This window comes from Protomyctophum parallelum, assembly GCF_964188405.1.
Source record: "Protomyctophum parallelum genome assembly, chromosome: 19".
Classification (NCBI taxonomy): domain Eukaryota; kingdom Metazoa; phylum Chordata; class Actinopteri; order Myctophiformes; family Myctophidae; genus Protomyctophum; species Protomyctophum parallelum.
In genome coordinates, this window is record NC_139717.1 from 7,754,513 (window position 1) to 7,772,581 (window position 18,069).

General features: G+C 44.5%; 1 protein-coding gene across 1 annotated transcript; it reads right to left on the reverse strand.

Annotated features, from left to right (window-relative positions):
* Positions 1-1,601: 1,601 nt before the first annotated feature.
* bub1 (BUB1 mitotic checkpoint serine/threonine kinase) lies at positions 1,602-17,846 on the reverse strand. Its single transcript, XM_083790092.1, has 24 exons — positions 17,738-17,846; positions 16,065-16,124; positions 15,836-15,977; positions 15,372-15,568; positions 15,006-15,049; positions 14,849-14,910; positions 14,667-14,716; positions 13,998-14,170; positions 13,683-13,801; positions 11,357-11,520; positions 10,918-10,964; positions 10,627-10,749; positions 10,300-10,374; positions 9,838-9,919; positions 9,624-9,705; positions 8,760-8,925; positions 8,365-8,440; positions 6,796-8,171; positions 6,394-6,497; positions 6,010-6,171; positions 5,396-5,562; positions 4,618-4,795; positions 3,204-3,310; positions 1,602-1,847 (listed from the first exon to the last, which is right to left on the reverse strand). Exons 1-24 carry the CDS (start codon positions 17,758-17,760, stop codon positions 1,652-1,654), a joined length of 3,975 nt encoding a protein of 1,324 aa, XP_083646218.1. The 5' UTR covers positions 17,761-17,846; the 3' UTR covers positions 1,602-1,651.
* Between the last annotated feature and the right edge of the window lie 223 nt (positions 17,847-18,069).

Genomic DNA, 18,069 nt, shown 5'->3' on the forward strand with positions numbered 1-18,069 from the left:
AACTGCTATGGTCCAATCACAGCTAAGCATAACATGGTTTAGAGTAGACAAAACTCTCCACCAATAGTTTTCCTATTATGATAAAACGTTATTTTAAAAAAGAAATGTCATGCACATATTATTCCAGTGCATACAGTATGGCAGGCCTTGACGGATTTGGAAGAGATTTTGAAGGTCTGGTTCAAAAAAAAGTGGGAGAGGCCAGGTCTTAGCTATAGGTCCACATTCTGCTTTGTACTTTAGGAATATATTGCATATAGCCCAGTTAAGGCATGACATTACTGAGACAGCCAGGTTTTATTTCAGTCAATGACAGGACCACTTTGCCTGTGAATTCAATACCGACTGCATTTATTAGACTAGCAGAAACAATATGGTCTAGTAGCCAGCCCATAGAGCCACATGGTGAACGCGGACATGTTGAGTACCCCAATATTTTATGTTAGAAATGTTTAGTATGGGTCCCAGCATGTAGAAACTGCCAGATGCCAACTTGCATATGTTGGGCAATTTTCATAATGTGACCATACCAATTACAACCAGGCAAAATATTCAAAATATCATGTAGCATGTGATGTGTTAAACTAGGGGGTTTTCATGATGCTGAATCCATTCTAGGCATTAGCTTTGCAAAAAGAAAACACTCACTTTTTGGCTACTAGGACAGTGATTCTCAACCTTTATTCATTTAAAGGACCACCAGTCTGATATCCAATAGGCCACAGACCCATTTGATACCATTAAAAACAAGAATTGACATAAGTCATAATTACCAGCTGCATTATATCTGCAGAATTGTGGGTGAAATAACTAGTGGGTTGTTGCTGCAACTTGCTGGCTGCAATGCTATCCCATTGGCTGAGAGGTCAGCTAGAGACAAAAAGTCTGATTGCCTAGAGACAAGGCAGCCAATGAAATAAATTGCCACTACCAACCTGACATAGTAGACCTGCCTGCTTCGCAGCTAGTAAAAATAATAATAATTTGGAACCCACATTCTACAGTACAATGTTTGGGTCTTGGGACCACCATGGGTCCAATGAGTCCAAACAGACCACAAATTAGGCCATGGCTAAGCCCAACAAAACTTTTTTTTTTTTTAATTTATATTTTTTGTCCCACGATTTTGTAACCCATTTTTCACCCCTGTGTCAATCATCCTGTGATGTGATCCTGGGCTCTACACACCCTCCGCCAACCTAGGGAGAGCAACGGACTTAACTCATGCTTCCTTCATGCTTGAGTGTCCAAGTTGCTCCTTTACACCTGACGGGGGATCGAGTTTCCCTGGATGGACGTAGCGCGTGGAAGGAGCACGTTATTCCAACCAGTTCCTTTCCCCTCAGGCGTCCCGGCTGGCCAGGGGGAGGCAGTTTAGAGACCAGGATTACGGCATGTTTTTGTGAGGGTATCTACCCTAGGGGACACGGGGAGAACATGCAAACTCCACACAGAAAGGCCCTTTCGCCAACCCCGCCTTCGGGTATGGGCACTGATGACACGGAGGAGGAAACACGCCGCCAGCCCAACAAAACTTACAAAAAGGCAGTTTTGTAACAGAACACTAAAAAGTGTCTGAAATTACGTTTATTTACAAAAAGTAAAAAATAAAACAGTGGACTCAACAGTAAAAATTAAAACAGTGGTTGATCTATCTCTTGGAAGGCCGGTTCTCCAGGAGCAGAACCACCAGGCGACGGACACTGCCCGGCAGCTTGTTGGCGTAGTGGTCCTTAAGGATGGAGGCCAGTCTGCTGCGGAGGCTGCTCAGACAGGGCAGAGAGCCGCAGTCTGGGATGTTGAGCAGCGTGTGGAAGAACTCGCACCACAGCTCACTGTGGGGGTTCCTGTGGAAGGGAGACAAAGATGGGTTAACGTCCAACATTTCATACTTTTGGAAGTAGTCTAAATTCTCAGTAGTTCACTTTCACGAATAGCAGATGTACCGATCTTGCAGTGACAGGCAGCAAGCTTGTATATCTGCTATTTTTTAATAGCAGATGCAGCGACAATGACACAGCTGGTTTTAACGAGTGAACACTTAAACCACTGAAAACCACTGGTAAACTGGACTTTGAATTGGCTCTGTACATTTCTTCTTTTTCCATCTATATACACAAAATCTGTTAGCCAAAAATAACTGATCTAGTAGCTTGTAGATCAGCTATTTTTGCCAAATATGCCCCAGTCAGGGCGGGGTTAAGTGGTTAAGCTTGCACATGCCGTTAATGCAAGTGCTCAATAGAGCAAGAGGAGAACACTTCGAAGAATCATGCAGTACGAGTATGACAAAGTGTTGCTCATAACATGACAAACGTAGGATAGCAACTTTTTAAAAGATATTGCACCTTCCAATATTTAACCCATTCTGGACGGGAACGTCTTAGTGTTAAAAGCATTATGTTACACTTCAATTGAAAAATAGCAGATCTATAAGCTCGTAGCGTGGCACTTGATGCGGAAAAATAAATTAAGTTTTTGAAAATGTGTCGCAAATCTTTGAATATATATTCTTTCAGAGCGAACGTTTTTAACTCAAATCTTTGCTTCTGGGGGTCCCTGGAACTGGAGAGGCTCCGATAATCGGCCAGATCGACCGATATTCACAGACTGATCGGTAATCAGCATTTACCCCATCTGTGATCTGCAATTTACCCTATCAGGAGAAACTGATCTTTTACACCATTTAAGTGGTATAAATGTCAATCAGATAGAGTACAATATAATTTGGCATTTTTGTGACAGGCCTAAACATTCTCCCCTTCCTCCCCACACACGAACGGTTTTGAAATAATTTTGCACCATTCACAAGATCAGTATCGGACCTATTGTATCGGCCGATCATTAGAAAAACAATCAGTGATTGGCATCGGTTCAAAAAACCTGATTGGAGCATCCCTACCTGGAACAACATATCGGCGGCCAATTACATATAATTCTGGGGCTCCTCGACATGGAATAGTTTGAGAACCACTGATATAGAAACAGGTTTTTCAGAAAACTGTCAGGATTTAGAAGACATTTGTAGAATCGACCTCGGATCTAAATGGGTTAATACAAGCAGATGAACCATCTCATCAATAGGGATGTCAATAGAAGGAATTGCAACTTAAACTCAGTCAGTAGTGTTGTTGAAATCATCAAAAACTAGTGTTTGACTGCACAACTAAAATATTTGATTCAAAGTAAACCACCACATTTACCTCCTAAAGTTGCCGTTTGTCTTCCAAACTCCATCCTCGTTTGTAACCTGCATGTAAGTCCCAAAAAGCATGCAGTGGACCGTCCCTGCGATGCCAAAGTAGTCCGTCTGAAACAGGAACACAGTCAGTCTACCAGACCATCAATCACTCAAAGCCCTACAACAGTACATAGCATGAGGAACAGAATAGAACACGGCAGGCACCACTTCTCCATTGAACTCTACCCAGTTCTATTCTGTCACCTCAATACTGAATGGTGTGCTTGTTCACTTCATCGCACTGCAAATGCCACAACTAGCTGATCTACAAGCTCAAAGTGTCAAATTTTTTTTAATAAAAAACATTTAGTCTAGACCAGTGTTTCTGAATGTTTTTGGCTGGGGAAGAACAGTGTTTCTGGGGTCAAGTGAACGGTAACAAGACTACTCGCCCCGTTTCTGTTTTCCTCCCAGAATTTTCCCCAGTGAGGGGTGGGAGAGGCTGGACAGCAGACGGCTGGACTTTGAATTTCTCTAACTATAAACTTTCATGACAGCAGAACAGCCTAAGTACAAATATAATTTATGAAAAGCTACTACAGTGAAGTCTGTTCACAGAAGTTGTTGTAGGATATGTGGGGATTATCTGACGAGGTACCATTTGAGGGGGCAAAACCTTACATATACTAAATAATACTAAATTGTTTATAGGTTAAATATAAGTCAAATAATATAGCCTTTCCACAGGAGTATCTTTTTATATTTTTCCAAAAAGAATACAAACAGCCAATAGCATATTACAAAGTTATCCCCCTCACTGGGGAAAATTCCGGGAGGAAAAACGGGCAAGCACCGGGGCGAGTAGTCCAGTATTCAAGTGAACATGGGCGATTTCAATGATATTGAAACTAGTGATGCTAATCTTGGGGGGGGGGGGGGGGGGGGATGACCCGCGGGGGTTTCATGATAATTTGACCCACACCTGTAAGAAAGTCAACATTTCTTGACCCACTCTGACCAGACCCGAGGGTAGCCCATGGGCACCCACGGGTTACAGGTCAACCCGTGCAACACTAATTGAAAAGGTCCACCTATAATAACCCAAAATAGGGATAAATGGTAAATGGTGCATTTATATAGCGCCTTTATCCAAGGCGCTTTACAGAGATTGTGCATTACATTCACCCATTCATACACCGATGGCAGCGGAAACCATGCAAGGCACCAACTAGCACATCGGGAGCAATTAGGGGTTCAGTGTCTTGCTCAAGGACACTTCGACAGTAACTCTGGGGGAGCCCGGGTTTGAACTGGCAACCTTGCGGTTGCCATCCAGGCACTCTACCCCTGAGCCACTGCCGCCCCCGGGATGGCAGGTTTGGTTAATACAGTCGGTCCTTGAGCATCTCAGTGCACTGCCTGGAGGTTATAAATACCTGATATGTCCATGGTCTGCCACTGAGCATCTCAGTGCACTGGAACCCGGAGGTCATACACTTGGCGGTGAAGGCCGTATCAGGGGGGAAGAGTTCCATGTCAATGCTTTGTCCGAGGTCGATCAGGGACAGGCCATGATTCAAGTTATCTGGCTCAAACATTGTATTTTTCATAAACCTAAAAGTAACACAAAAAAAGACAATGTTCTAGTACTTTATTATTACATTTAAAAATACATGCAAGAGACGCTGCATTCAATGTGGGGTCTTTTGCCAGTATCAGACGGGTTTATACTGTACAAGAATATGCTCCAATTAGGTAAATGGTCAATGTAAGGACCAGTGTGACGTACCCTCATGCTCATTAATAGATTGTACAGTATATGCAAAAACCCCACTTCCTCTAGGTCTGGGCGATGGGGACAAAAATCACTTTTTTTTAAACCAAATACTAGTATCGATATTGCGACATGTTGTGAATATCATTTCTTCCACAATTTTCAAAGATAGCAGCTCACAAAGTATAAAATAAGGCATAACTTTAGTGATTAAAACCAGAAGATCACACCATTAACCCATTGAGAACTACCGATTTTTAGAAGGCAATTGTAATTGCCTCAGGTCTTAAAACATCTGTGCCATGGAGGAGCCCCAAAATTATATGAATTTGTAAAATAAAAAAAATATATAGAATGTATAGAATCTACCATTTATAAAATCTAAAACAACCCAGATGCTTTCGGATTAAGATATTGATATGAAATATGGCCCAACCCACCTCTCTCCCAACAGGAAGTTGTCAGGCTTGATGTCAGCGTGGACGATGTGGATTTTGTGCAGCTGTTCCACCATGTATAGGATGCACATGGTGAGGTACATGACCACCGGCTGGGGCATCAGCTTGTCACCTAGACTTGCACTCTTCTTGTACAAGTTGACCGCATTCTGGGGGACAAAGCGTCGTCAGTCGTGAGATTTTGTTTTACTTTCATCCTGAATTGGTGCATGCGACTGACGCAAGTCCAAAACTGTGATTTGTGAAATGGCGCGAAAGTAGTTTCATAAACAGTACGGCACAATACACAGAACTGCGCTGAGGCATCTGGCTTCCCTTGTCGAGATCTGATTCTGTGACACAAGTTGCTTTCACCGTGATAAATTTACTCTATTGCTAGTATGCCCACTTAATACTCCAACTTAGAATGACAAATAAACCACAAATGGCTGATCTACAAGGTTACAACGCTGTGACACTTTGTGACCTTGTAGCTCAGCAATTTTCTGATTTGTGTGTCGTCATAGTCAATGGAAGCCGAATGACTTGACTGCAAGCACGGGAGCAGACGTTAGTCCGCATTTCGGACGGCATGCGGTCCCCCAATGTGAACCCACCAGTAGAGTTCCATAACCGTGGAGCTCTCCAAGCAGCACGCTTCCATCCCTGAAGAGGTGGGCAGAGTGAAATCTACTGAAGAGATGCCGCACATCTGGTGCCAGTCGAGCATCCAGCTGTGTGCTGATGTGAAACTCCCACGGATGGCCTGGCTTCTGGACCTACGTTACCAAACACAATGTATTGAAGATCAGAATTAATAGGCACCTGTTGAGTGTTCTTCATGGCATACTTTAACCAATTTCCAATTAAGACCCAAATTCTACAAATAGCTTGTCTAAATCCTAACTGTTTTAGGAAAGAAAGTAGTTCTCAAACACACGGGGCGGGTCAAACCAAGTGGTTCAAAGATACGTTTGGTTAATGCAGAGGTTTGGTGTTACCTTTAGAACCATTTTGATGCCCAACGCCTGGTCCATGGCCTGGTAGACAGTCGCAAAGGCACCTGTTCCAAGAACTGCATCGACCCGTATGGACTTATCCTTACCTGTCAGTGGCGGAAGTACTGCTGTTTTACTCAAGACAAATAGCGAAATATAACACTTTTTACAAGTAAAACTACAAAAGCAAAGACATCAAAATATACTTACAGTATCAAAGTACTAATATTGTTACATGTGAGAAACTCTCCAAACTACGCATTCTACAACTACATGCTGACAACACGTCTGGGGAACAGACTCGTGTTCACAGGTGTGATTTCTTTTTTTTTAAATCTTTAGACTAGAATAATTGTGGAATTTCTGTTACATCTGAGCAACAGATACAATGAGAGTGTCACATACCATTACCCATGGAGATGGTCGCCTTGGGCGCAATGCTGGGCATGTCACACTGCCAGGTGTTGCACTGTGGGTGAGATGCCAGTGGAATGGACAGTGTGGACAACAAATTGGCTATTAGCTCATCATCCCAGGGATCCGAAATCAGGCCTCCCGCACTGCAGTCTGGTACTGCCTGGTTCATGGACGCATCAGAACTCAATGTAAGCCCTTGGACTGGACTCATTGGTTCATCCACAGACTCCAAGCACGACCTCTCCATGGGGCTCATGGGCACATCGGTGCAGAAGCTGGGTCGTTTTGGCGTCATCATGGGGACAACGCTCTGCCGCGGGAAAGCAGCTGCTTGATGCGCATGATGGGGGCTAGCAAAGGCATCCAGGTCTGGCTCCGTCACTACCTCAGGACTCGGGATGCGGGACAGCCAATTGGGTTTGGGTGCACAGAACTGTGGGGGTTCTGGAGTCATCGGGTCTTCAACGCTCTGCCGAGGGAAGGCGGCTGCTTGTTGAGCACAATGGGGGCTCTCGAAGGCATCCAGGTCCGGCTCAGTCACTACCTCAGGACTCGGGATGCGGGACAGGCAATTGGGTTTGGGTGCACAGAACTGTGGGGGTTCTGGAGTCATCGGGACTTCAACGCTCTGCCGAGGGAAGGCGGCTGCTCGTTGAGCACAATGGGGACTCTCGAAGGCATCCAGGTCCGGCTCAGTCACTACCTCAGGACTCGGGATGCGGGACAGCCAATTGGGTTTGGTTGCAAAGAACTGTGGGGGTTCTGGAGTCATCGGGACTTCAACACTCTGCCGAGGGAAGGCGGCTGCTTGTTGAGCACAATGGGGACTCTCGAAGGCATCCAGGTCCGGCTCCATCACTACCTCGGGACTCGCGAAGCCCGACATCCAATTGGGTTTGGGTGCACACTCCGGGCTCATGGGAACATCACTCGGGAAACCCGTTTTCATCTGAGCCTTCTCGGGACTGTCATGGTCACTCCAAACAGTAAAGGCGTGGGACACGGACATCCGCCGGCTTGAACTTTTGGGTATCTGGCAGAGATGAGACGCTAGATTCTCAGACTGCTCCGGGCTGACGTACACCTGCCAGCTTGGTGCCTGTGTGGCCTTAGCTGGGCTATCTGGGCCAGCGGTGTCTGTGGGGACATCTCTGATGGAGAGCACAGCGGTGTCTGTGGGGACATCTCTGAAGGAGAGCGCTTTGTCAGTGGGAGGGGGCTGGGTCACAGTGTTGGAGAAAGACGAGGTGACATTGTGCTGCTGGCCCGACGGGAGGCCTTCTCCCACTATGGTTCCCTGGAGCCTGGAAAGGCCCAGCGCCGTTTCAGACAGCTTCTCGTCCGACGCGTTCTCTACAATGGGGCTGGAACGAGAGGAAGGAAGATTAGTAATACGATTTCTGCCCAACAGCAACGATACTGCCACCTAGTGTAGCAACCGACTGAATCCTAGGACACCAAAACAGGCTATAATCAAAGTTTTTCCAATTTGGCCCAGGTTTTATTAGCACACATACAGTGTTGGTGGTGGACTGGAGCAACTAGATGGCAAATTACCTGAGTTTTGCGGATTGGGGCCTGTGTCGTTTCTCCTCCAAGTCTCCAAAACCCCTTCCCCACCGGTCATCTGGACCTATAGACAAAGATATATTTAACTTAAAAACCACTTAAAAATGGTAGCAGCATGGTTAGACATGAAAGGCACACAATATGTATAGGGCCTAAATAGAAAAAAAGACAGCAAGGGATTTTTTGGTGCCATCCCTTTCGGACCAAATGTTTCGACTGTATTCTGAATAGTTGCACAGAAATGTAAAAAAAAAAAACTAAAACAGGACCCCCACAACTCTAAGTATACGCATGTTCACACTCATAGAGTTACAGACCTGTAAGGGTCCATCTTTGTGAACCTCTGAAATAAACCAACTGAAGTACATTCCGAGGACGGCTACCTTGTTCCTGCTCTCTGAAGGTTTTGTACGTGAAGGGAGTAGACACCAAATGTGCAGCCATGGCGAAGTCTGTAGAGCTGTTGGGACAGGCGTCCAGGGAGTTTAGGGCGTTGTACCGAGGCCCCCACATTGTGCTCTCCTCCGGCATCAGCTCTGAAGGAGTATCCTGGGTTGACAATGTATACACAGAGTATGGTCAATCAAACATGGAGCATTGGGCCCTCAACATGGTCTCACCATGAGTCTGTTAACTTGCGGTCACAGCGGCCTCCACCTACGACGAGGTACTTTTTAGGTTTGTTCCCACGTAAATTAATGCCCCAACTTCAGCAGCGGTTCCCAAACCTTTAGGCCATGCAACCCCTGTTACCTCCCAACCTAGCTGACTTCCCCCACCCACAAAAGGCAAAATAGGCGAGCTACATACAAGCTCAAAACAAGCTTGATCTGCTATATTTGAATTGAAATCCTGAATCACGTTTTGCCAATTGGAATCCTGAATCTTTTTTCATTTAAAAATGCCTTTTAAATGCATTGGACATTAAAAAGACAACATTTTAGTACTAGTCATTAAGCTGCTAATTTAGACTCAAGTAATTCAAGCAGATCGTGGTTGCATGTTCGGAATTGTAACAGCTGAAATCAATAGTATTTGGATATTAACTTGCAGGTCACATTAATTGATGGTGGGGGCCGCATGTGGCCCCTGGGCAGTCAGTTGCCCATGTATGCCCTAGAAGGCACTAGTGCACCACAAGGGGTGCACACACCACAGTTTGGGAACCACTGCCCTACTTAATCGCACGAGATTGTTGTACACAAGTAGCTAGATTTGACAGCGAGACAGACAATAAAGTTACTTACATTGGGTCTGCCTGATTTAGAGACATCCAGTACAGACAGGGCCCTTGCAGCTCTGGGCTTCTCGGCTACAGAGGCAGCGGCCCTGAGAAAGTGGAACATAAGATTACTTAAGTTTAAAAATGGTTAACCTTTTCATTATTTGTAGTAATACACCAGGATTGGATTATATTTTTGTAATTACCCAAACGAAGATTGCAAAGGCCTGTATTTTTACCTGCAGTTCTCCTGATTATCCTCATCCGTGAAGACTGTAAATGGTGTTGGGTTGGTGGGGGGTTTACAGGACAACGGTACACCTTCAAAACATCAAGGGCCAGGAAGAGGGGGAGAAACAAAACAAGCATTACCTGCGTGTCCACTATAACTGCCTCAGTGTCAGTTTCCGCAGACATATTTGCTGTGCGCTCATACGTCAGCCAATGAGAAAACCAGCTGGACTAGTAATCTAGTAACAGTGGCGACTTGCTTTGATCTCGCTGCAAAGCGGGGTGCTATGGGCTATAGTTCCAAACATTGGAACTATCAAATTGACATAGAATGAGCGCTTGTAGGTCTGCTATTTTTTATTTGTCATTATTTAGAAGAAATTTGTAGAATCATTCCCAGGTCAGAATGGGATAAGCATTACGCTAAACACCTGGTGTGCATATACCACCCCCTCCCCTTAAGGACATACCAATTGCAGCTTGGAGCAGTGATGCATTCGAGTCTTCCAGCAGGGTTGGGGCCTGAAACATATCCATGATGGCATCTGGAGGGTGGATAAAGACATTTCAGACAATAGAGCCTCATGACCTCCTAGGCTGTCACCCATGCATGCGTCTTACTGTAAATGTACTGAAACAGTGTCATTAGTCCAACACATTTTGCAAGGGACATTACTTGCTAAATGTTTTTTTCATTAACATAGCTGGTGCTATGATCGATATCACGAGACTACCAATTTACAGTTGGGTTGCTAAATGGTGGAGAGGAACGGAGAGAAGGGGTGATCGGCACTGACCCAGAGCTTCACGGGTGTTGACCGTAGGCGAGGGGAGCACCCTGGATGGTGTGGCGTGCGCAAGGCCCATAGACGTGTTGGGAGTGACGTGAGACAGGTTGCCTGTAGTACCGCCCTGAGACACTGACACGGCCAAAGAAGAGGACAGTCAATATCCCTTTTTGAAATGTATCATACACTGGCACGTGAGGGTAGCTGATCTACAAGCTCACAACGAGGCTGTAGACCCAACTACATCCACTGCAGTAAACAACACCCAGGTTTCCAGGCAGCCACTAGTCAGTTACTTACCATCCAACTTCTCCTCAGGCTCAGTCATCTCACCAACAGATGGAACGCTGGAAACGGAAGGTACAGATAGAATTCTAAACAAATAGTAAAATAAATCACACCTGTGTGAAGTGAGGGGCACTCTTATCGTACATCATGAAGTCAAATAGACACTATCCATTTGCTCAGACACAGATGTAAAATTCCCCACTTAATCAATTTAATGTTTGTGCAAGATAAAGTTTGTAAAAGCTGGATATAGGAGGGGCTAGCACCAAAAAAATATTTTCATTGGTAAGGGCTACCGTTTATGGTCCCTCTACACAACTACAATATTTAACAGGAAACGGCTTTAGGCAGACATGAAAGCAAAGCCACACACACACAATCACAAATCAAGTCAAGAGAATATACTGTTGAAAAGCACTCGAAGGTCTCATTGATGAGATGAACTACTCACCGATCTGTGTGGATGGGCAACAGCCCATCAGGTTGGACCGCAGCACCCTGGTATGGGACTTCCAGGACACAGGCTGGTCTGTGGGAGATCAGAGATGAACTCTCAAAGCTCCACTGATGCTGCTCCTGGGGTGCTGGAGGGAGGGTGGCGGGCACTCGGTAGGCCTGTCACAATGGAAAATGGTCACAATTATGTTTGCATAATAGTTTCATTGTTGTCGTTTTCACCAACAACAAAAAAAAGTAGAATAGCCGAAATCACTCACAACAAGAGTAGCACTTTAAAAATAAATCACACCCGTGTGAAGTGAGTGGTGCAACTCTGAAGTTCCAGACCCACAGGATTACGGCCAGGGTGCCGGCCCGGTTCCGGCAAGCCGCCCCACATCCGAAACAGTTGAAAAACTGTAGTTACCATGTGGGGGTCCCCGGGGAAACCGCGGAACATCCAGACCCCAGGAACACGGCCAGGGGGCCGGGCCGATTCCGGCGAGCCGCCCCACGTGCGAAACGGTTGAGAAAAGACAGTTACCGTGTGGGGCTCCCTCTACTGTACTGGCACACCCGAAATCATATATACAGTTAATGTGTGCGTGTGTCATGTTGCGCACAGGTGGTGAAAAACAAACATGCTATTTTCGTGCTCATACCCACCTAGCCAGGCACCCACACACAGCTCCGTAAGGGAGTGGTTGCACCACAAAAAAAAAAAAAAAAACATTTAGGAATCCAGTTTCTCAAGAAGCCCAAAAGGGGTAAAAACACCAAAAGGGGTTTGCGTCCTGAATGGGTATAAAATTATTAAATATGGTCCTCCATAGTACATGATTCATCTTGATTATTGGTAGCCGTCATTGTCAGCATTTGACACATTTCTATGCAAGTTATTTGTCATATCTGCCCTGTGCTGGATGTTCAACGGCCAAAAACACAATATATGTCATGATTGCGACAGCCTAGTGTCCCAAGATTCCTTGCAAAGAAGAATTTGCCTTCAATGAGCAGAAGCTTGTCAAGCTTCCACGTGCGTAACGGAAGTCCCGGAAAAGATGCGCCGTGATGGGCCAGTAGTCACTTGAGCGACAGCGAGAGACATGGAGTCACATGAGTGACGTCACTTGGGCAGCGTGCCTTCAGCACTTCTAAATAAGAAAGCTTCGGAGAACCGTTTGTGTTCACTCTTTAATGTTCTGTTAGTAATCCCCCCTGCCTCTGATGTTGTATTAATAACTGTTGTTTGCGTTTGTCTTGTATGTCATGACCGTTAAAGATTTGTTAAAAAAATAAAAAAGCCTTCAGCACTGCACTTCCGCTTGACTTCCTGCCTTCATTGGGAGACACATCGCTCCAATGAACTACAGCGGCCAGTGAGGCATCTTTTTACAATATCCATGTTCAGGACAACCATTACCGATGGCAGGGGCACCTCTGATGAATGGATGCTCCTCTTGGCCTGGACAGAGGCATCGTGGGATACGTTAAAGCCACAGATGCGGTTGAAATGATCCCACTGTGCAACAATGGCATCTTGTTCCAGCTCATGGTTAGTCCACAACTGGGAGAGGCTGGAAGAAGGCTGGACAAATCTAGGGACACTGAAAGCACTTCCTACCGCTCCCTGTAACATCATTTGGCAGTTTACAATTAGCTTTTCTGTTTTTAAGTGGTGCAACCACTTCTACATCCAGCATGCAATGTCCATGTACCTGTGTATGTGTAACTATGAGCACGAGTGGTGTGCATGCGTGAAATTGGACCGAGAGAAGTATGTGACATGGCTGCCACCTGCTGGACGCACGGGAGTTGCACCACTTGGTTCACACTGGTGTGATTTTTTAAAGTGTCCTTGGGTGACCAGAAAGGCACTCAACAAATCTCATTGAAAGTAATGGTCATTTTTATTTGACATCAAAGAGCATGGCATGAGGACTGGGCAGATATGTGGGCCTATGCAAAACAGATTTCCATTTGTAACCGAACTAAATACATCCAGTTCAGAATATTACATCGTATAATATAATGGACTGTATTCCTTGTAAATACATTACATGCATGTTGCATTCTAAATTGGACACTTTCTAAAAAAAAAAAAAAAAGGGATCCCCATTGGACCTACATTGTCTGCCACACCCGTATGGGGCCATTTGGAACCCATTAAGGACACTTTGAGACAGAGCAGCACCCCTCCGTTTGCCAGAATGGAACAGAGCCTTCATTAGCATCAGTGTTAACACCTGTGGAAGAAGGGGCCACAAGTTCTTTCCAAAATGGTGTGTGCATAGAGCCCATTGCAAAGAATGCAGAGGTTTGGGAATGCCTGGTCTAACCTGCTGGTCGGCAGGGCAGCTGGCTGCAGTGGGCCCCTGGTTCTGATCTGAAATTTCCAGCATCCTCTTCATGTGAGCAAGGCTCTCCTCTGACTCCCTCAATCGCCTCTGGTTCTCCTCTGCTCAACCAGAACACAGCAAGAGATTTAGCATAACAAACCCAGGGCTTTGTGTCGTTATCATTTAGCATAGCTTGATTAATTGTTTTACAGGTTACAAGTATTGAATAAATCACATAATGACAAAGTCACTCATTTACAGGAGAAAGAATGTTGCAATAAGTTTCTGCTGCAATATTATTAATACTCAACTTACCAAACTCTCTCCGCTCCCGTTCCTGCTTCAGCTTCAGAAAGTATTTGGCAGCCCTGACTTCCTCGAAGCAGTACTCCGAGCCCTCGCAAACCAGGCTGTCTTTGTCGTACCTCGACAGCTCATCCGACCTCGTCACAGACGACTTTACACCAACGTTCTCTGAACGTGATATCCTAAGGATTTGACATTTTATTGTAAATTGACAACAGAAGATGTGCCGTTGTAGCAGGCTATTCAAAAACACTGGGGGCATTATAAAGCAGTTGGACAGTTTCAACAGCATAATGTTCAGTGATCGTGAAAGTACCAATTTCAAAGGGACCCTTACAGGCCTGTAACACGAGTGCATTTTGATTCCATTTGTACACTTGTAATAAAAGTACTTGAAATTAAAACGTTGAGAACCACTAGGCATGGGGTCTCACGAGCCCCACCCCCTCCCCAATACAAATTGACTGCTACAATAACCTTAATAGAGAAAATACATAATAAATCCTGAAACCAGATATAATCATTAAGGAAAGTTTATGCGTGTACCATGTAAAATCAAAATAATTTGTCGACCCCGAGGGGTCGTGACCACCAGGTTGAGAACCCCTGAACTAAGCTACTGAAACTGTTGAGAACAAAATGACTTGCATATAGTAAGAAACAAAAAAGGTAACTCACAGTTGGACTGATGTTACTGGAGGTGGTGGGAACAGACAGTCACTGTAGCCCTGTGATGCAGTCAAATGTGTCATTTGGAGAATTGTTAGCTACTACATAATAGGAGAAACAAAAAAGGCTTGCCTGATGGAACCAAATCATGTCAGTGAGTACACAGGCAGGGACAGCAAGCACACACAAACCTTGCTTGATGCAACATTCTGGTTGAGGACCTGGGAATCCTGAAGGGGATTCCGTGCACGGCCTATAGAACACATTAGACAGCCGACATGATCATACACAGTACGGAATGCAAACAAGCCAACAAATGAATTCTAATGGAATATTAAGATATCTCACCTGACACTCCTGGTTGGACTCTGGAGGTTCTCATTTCAAACTTCCTGCAAATAAGAACCAAAGCCCCCCCAATTAGTTTATGCATTCAAAGAACATAACACTGGTGTCAGCATCTCCCTGCTGTTATTGTCCTGTTCACTGATGGAGAGAACAGCTTCACCTTCAACACAGATGCTAAAAGTCTGTGCTTTGCTTCCCTTCATTCGATTAGGAATTTGACTTAAACTGTAAAATAAGTCAAGTAGTCTTTGTGACATTCATCTGATCGACAATTGCTGGATACCTTGAACACTGTTCTTAGAAAAAGGTTATCAATAGAATGATCGTTTAGAAAATAATTGATAGTTGCAGCTTAACGGGAATCACCTGAATTCATGGAGGACAGCATCTGCGGGCTGTGCCTGGCTCTCCATGGCTCCTTGGTAGACAGAGGCAGCCTTTTCTGGCTTCCCCTGCCGCTCTTCCTGCTGGGCCCAGGCTATATAGAAGGCTGCAGTCCTAGTCCCAATACCCTTACTGTGGACATAGCTGAACACAGAAGTGGGATCTTCATAGTAACTTGCCTGCACCAAACAGATTCAAATCAAAAAGCACAATTTGTGAGAACCGCAGGACTAAATAATAGAGTGTAGCCAGTATCTAGTGTGGACCAACATGTGAATAGTACATTCAGAGACATGATATAAACAGGACAACGTAATTGTATTTTTATCAGAAGAACATTTAAATTAATGATAAAAGCACCTAAAACCATTTCAAAGACCCAAAACTGCACTAAAATGAATCAAAACGTGTGTCAATGCATTTGGGAAATAGCTCGACATTCTTACCAATCGAATGCAGTAGCCCACATATCTGATGTCATCTGAATATCTTTTAACATCGTGAAATCTTTTCACAATTCTGTCAAACACATCTTGCATCCCTGCAGAAGCTCCAGCAGGTAGTCTCTTCTCAAGACTCTGGGCAAATCTAGAACAAATATATAATATGTTCTGCACATTATATTACGGTCATCTTCAGTTTTGTTGAAAAACGTCATTGCATATCGACATTTACCTGTCCCACTCCTCCAGAGGGTCATCTCCTGTGTAGCCATCCAAACTGCTTTCAAAGCTCCTGAAACAGTTACATGATAATAAGTATGGGCTCATTCGCAGTGGTTTCGTGGCTTTCTGCACATTATTGAAAGCCTATTGCCCCCACCGGCAGGGGCAGTGGCTGTCCACCTCTTATCAGTGCTCAGCGGGGCAATGGGAGACCCAATTGGTCTCTGGTTCCAACTCCGATGTTGCAGATTTTCCACCCGGACCAACCTGGGGTTTAAGAGGTTCTATTGTCCTTACTCAAAAAAGAAAGAAATGGTTCCATGTTCCCCACTCAACCATGGAGGCTGTGGACAGTTCAGAAGTTAACATGTTATGAAGAAAAAAAAAACAATGATGTCACTAGTGAGCAGGAGTGAATCTGAAGAGCAACCAGGAGTTAAGGACTCCTGTGACCTCGCTGGTTTGGAAAAACCCATTCCCCAAAAGTAGGTGTGTGTGTGTGTGTGTGTGTGTGTGTGTGTGTGTGTGGCGCCCAAAGGGCAGGTTTCTGATAGTAATTTCTCCCCATTATGTGTGTTTAGAGATTATATTAATAATTTGAAGTTCAAAATTAATATTTCCTGCATTTTTGGGTGAGCATTTTAGAGGAAAATGGGGAACATGGAACCTTTTTTAGTTGAGTGGGGAACATAGAACCCTGGGAACATTATAGCTCTGGTACATAGCTCTAATGTGGACCAGAGCTAGGGAACATAGAACCTTTTTTGGGTAAGCAGGGAACATAGAACCTGGGGAACATAGGTTAGGTACGCTCCCTTTCATTGTTGCAAATTCAATTCATGCATCTATCTGTCTGCAGTCTGCAATAGCCTTGGATCAAGACACGGTTAACTTTCGAATCTATGATAGTTTTGATCTCTATTCTCTAACCCCGTAATAGTCACTGGACATCCATGATCAAAGTCCATTTCCCCATACATATAAACAAAGTGCTAACCCTGTAGCCATGGAACGTTAACTCGACATTTGGGAGGCACTGGTAGATTTATCCGATAGATTTATCGAATTGATCTATGAGAGTCTGTTTTATATGAATTAAAAGGAAGCTCATAGTATTCATTATACATACATTCTACTGTAGTTAGGTCAAAATGTGGGGTTAGGGCTTTAGATAGCTAGGCTTTAGACAGACGTAAGTTTGTTCTTAAGTTTAATTATGATCCTTAATGACTTTGTATGCATTACCATGTGTTGTTACTTGTTCTTGCTTACTATAAATCGCTCAGAATTAAGAGCTTCTGATAAATGCGTTTAAAAAGCAGGTGGCTTGCGCACATCAAGTTCCTGTCCATTTATCAGAAGAAAGAAGTCCGCACACAGGCTCTGCTTCAGTGGCGTTTTGTTTCGTTTAAAACACCATTAGTTTAAGGCACTTAAACCAATGGTGTTTTAAATAAAACAAAAACACCACTGGAGCAGAGCCTGTGTGCGGACTTCTTTCTTCTGATAAATGCCTAGCCCTGGTCGACCAGGGCTAATAAATGCCTAATTAATTGTAAACTCACACAAGGGGCAAAGCCTACTGTAGCTTTCAAGGCGTGAGCTAAGCTAAAAGCTAAGTTAGCTAACGTCAATTAAAGTTGACAATTGTTTACATTTCCCAAGAAAAGCCGACTTAATTACCGCAAGCTCGTGGGGACATCCATCTCAAGAAGAAAAAACACATGTAAAAAGTAAAATAAATTAAAAAGCTTGTTTTCTTCTGTATCGGACGTGTGTCTGGTTTTGTTTGCGTCCGGCCGTCCGCCGTTATGTTGTGTTTGAATGACTGTTTGTTGTTGAGAAAATGAGAATTCGTTTTTAAATCTAACTGCAGCTGTGCGGGTCCGCCCCACTGACCAATCAGCGTTGAGCGACCAACGTGATTATGTAGGGATGCCGCCACCTAGTGAGGTGGAGGTGCGTTATTATTGGTATGAGAAAACATAGTTTACATTGCCAATAATAAGACGCAA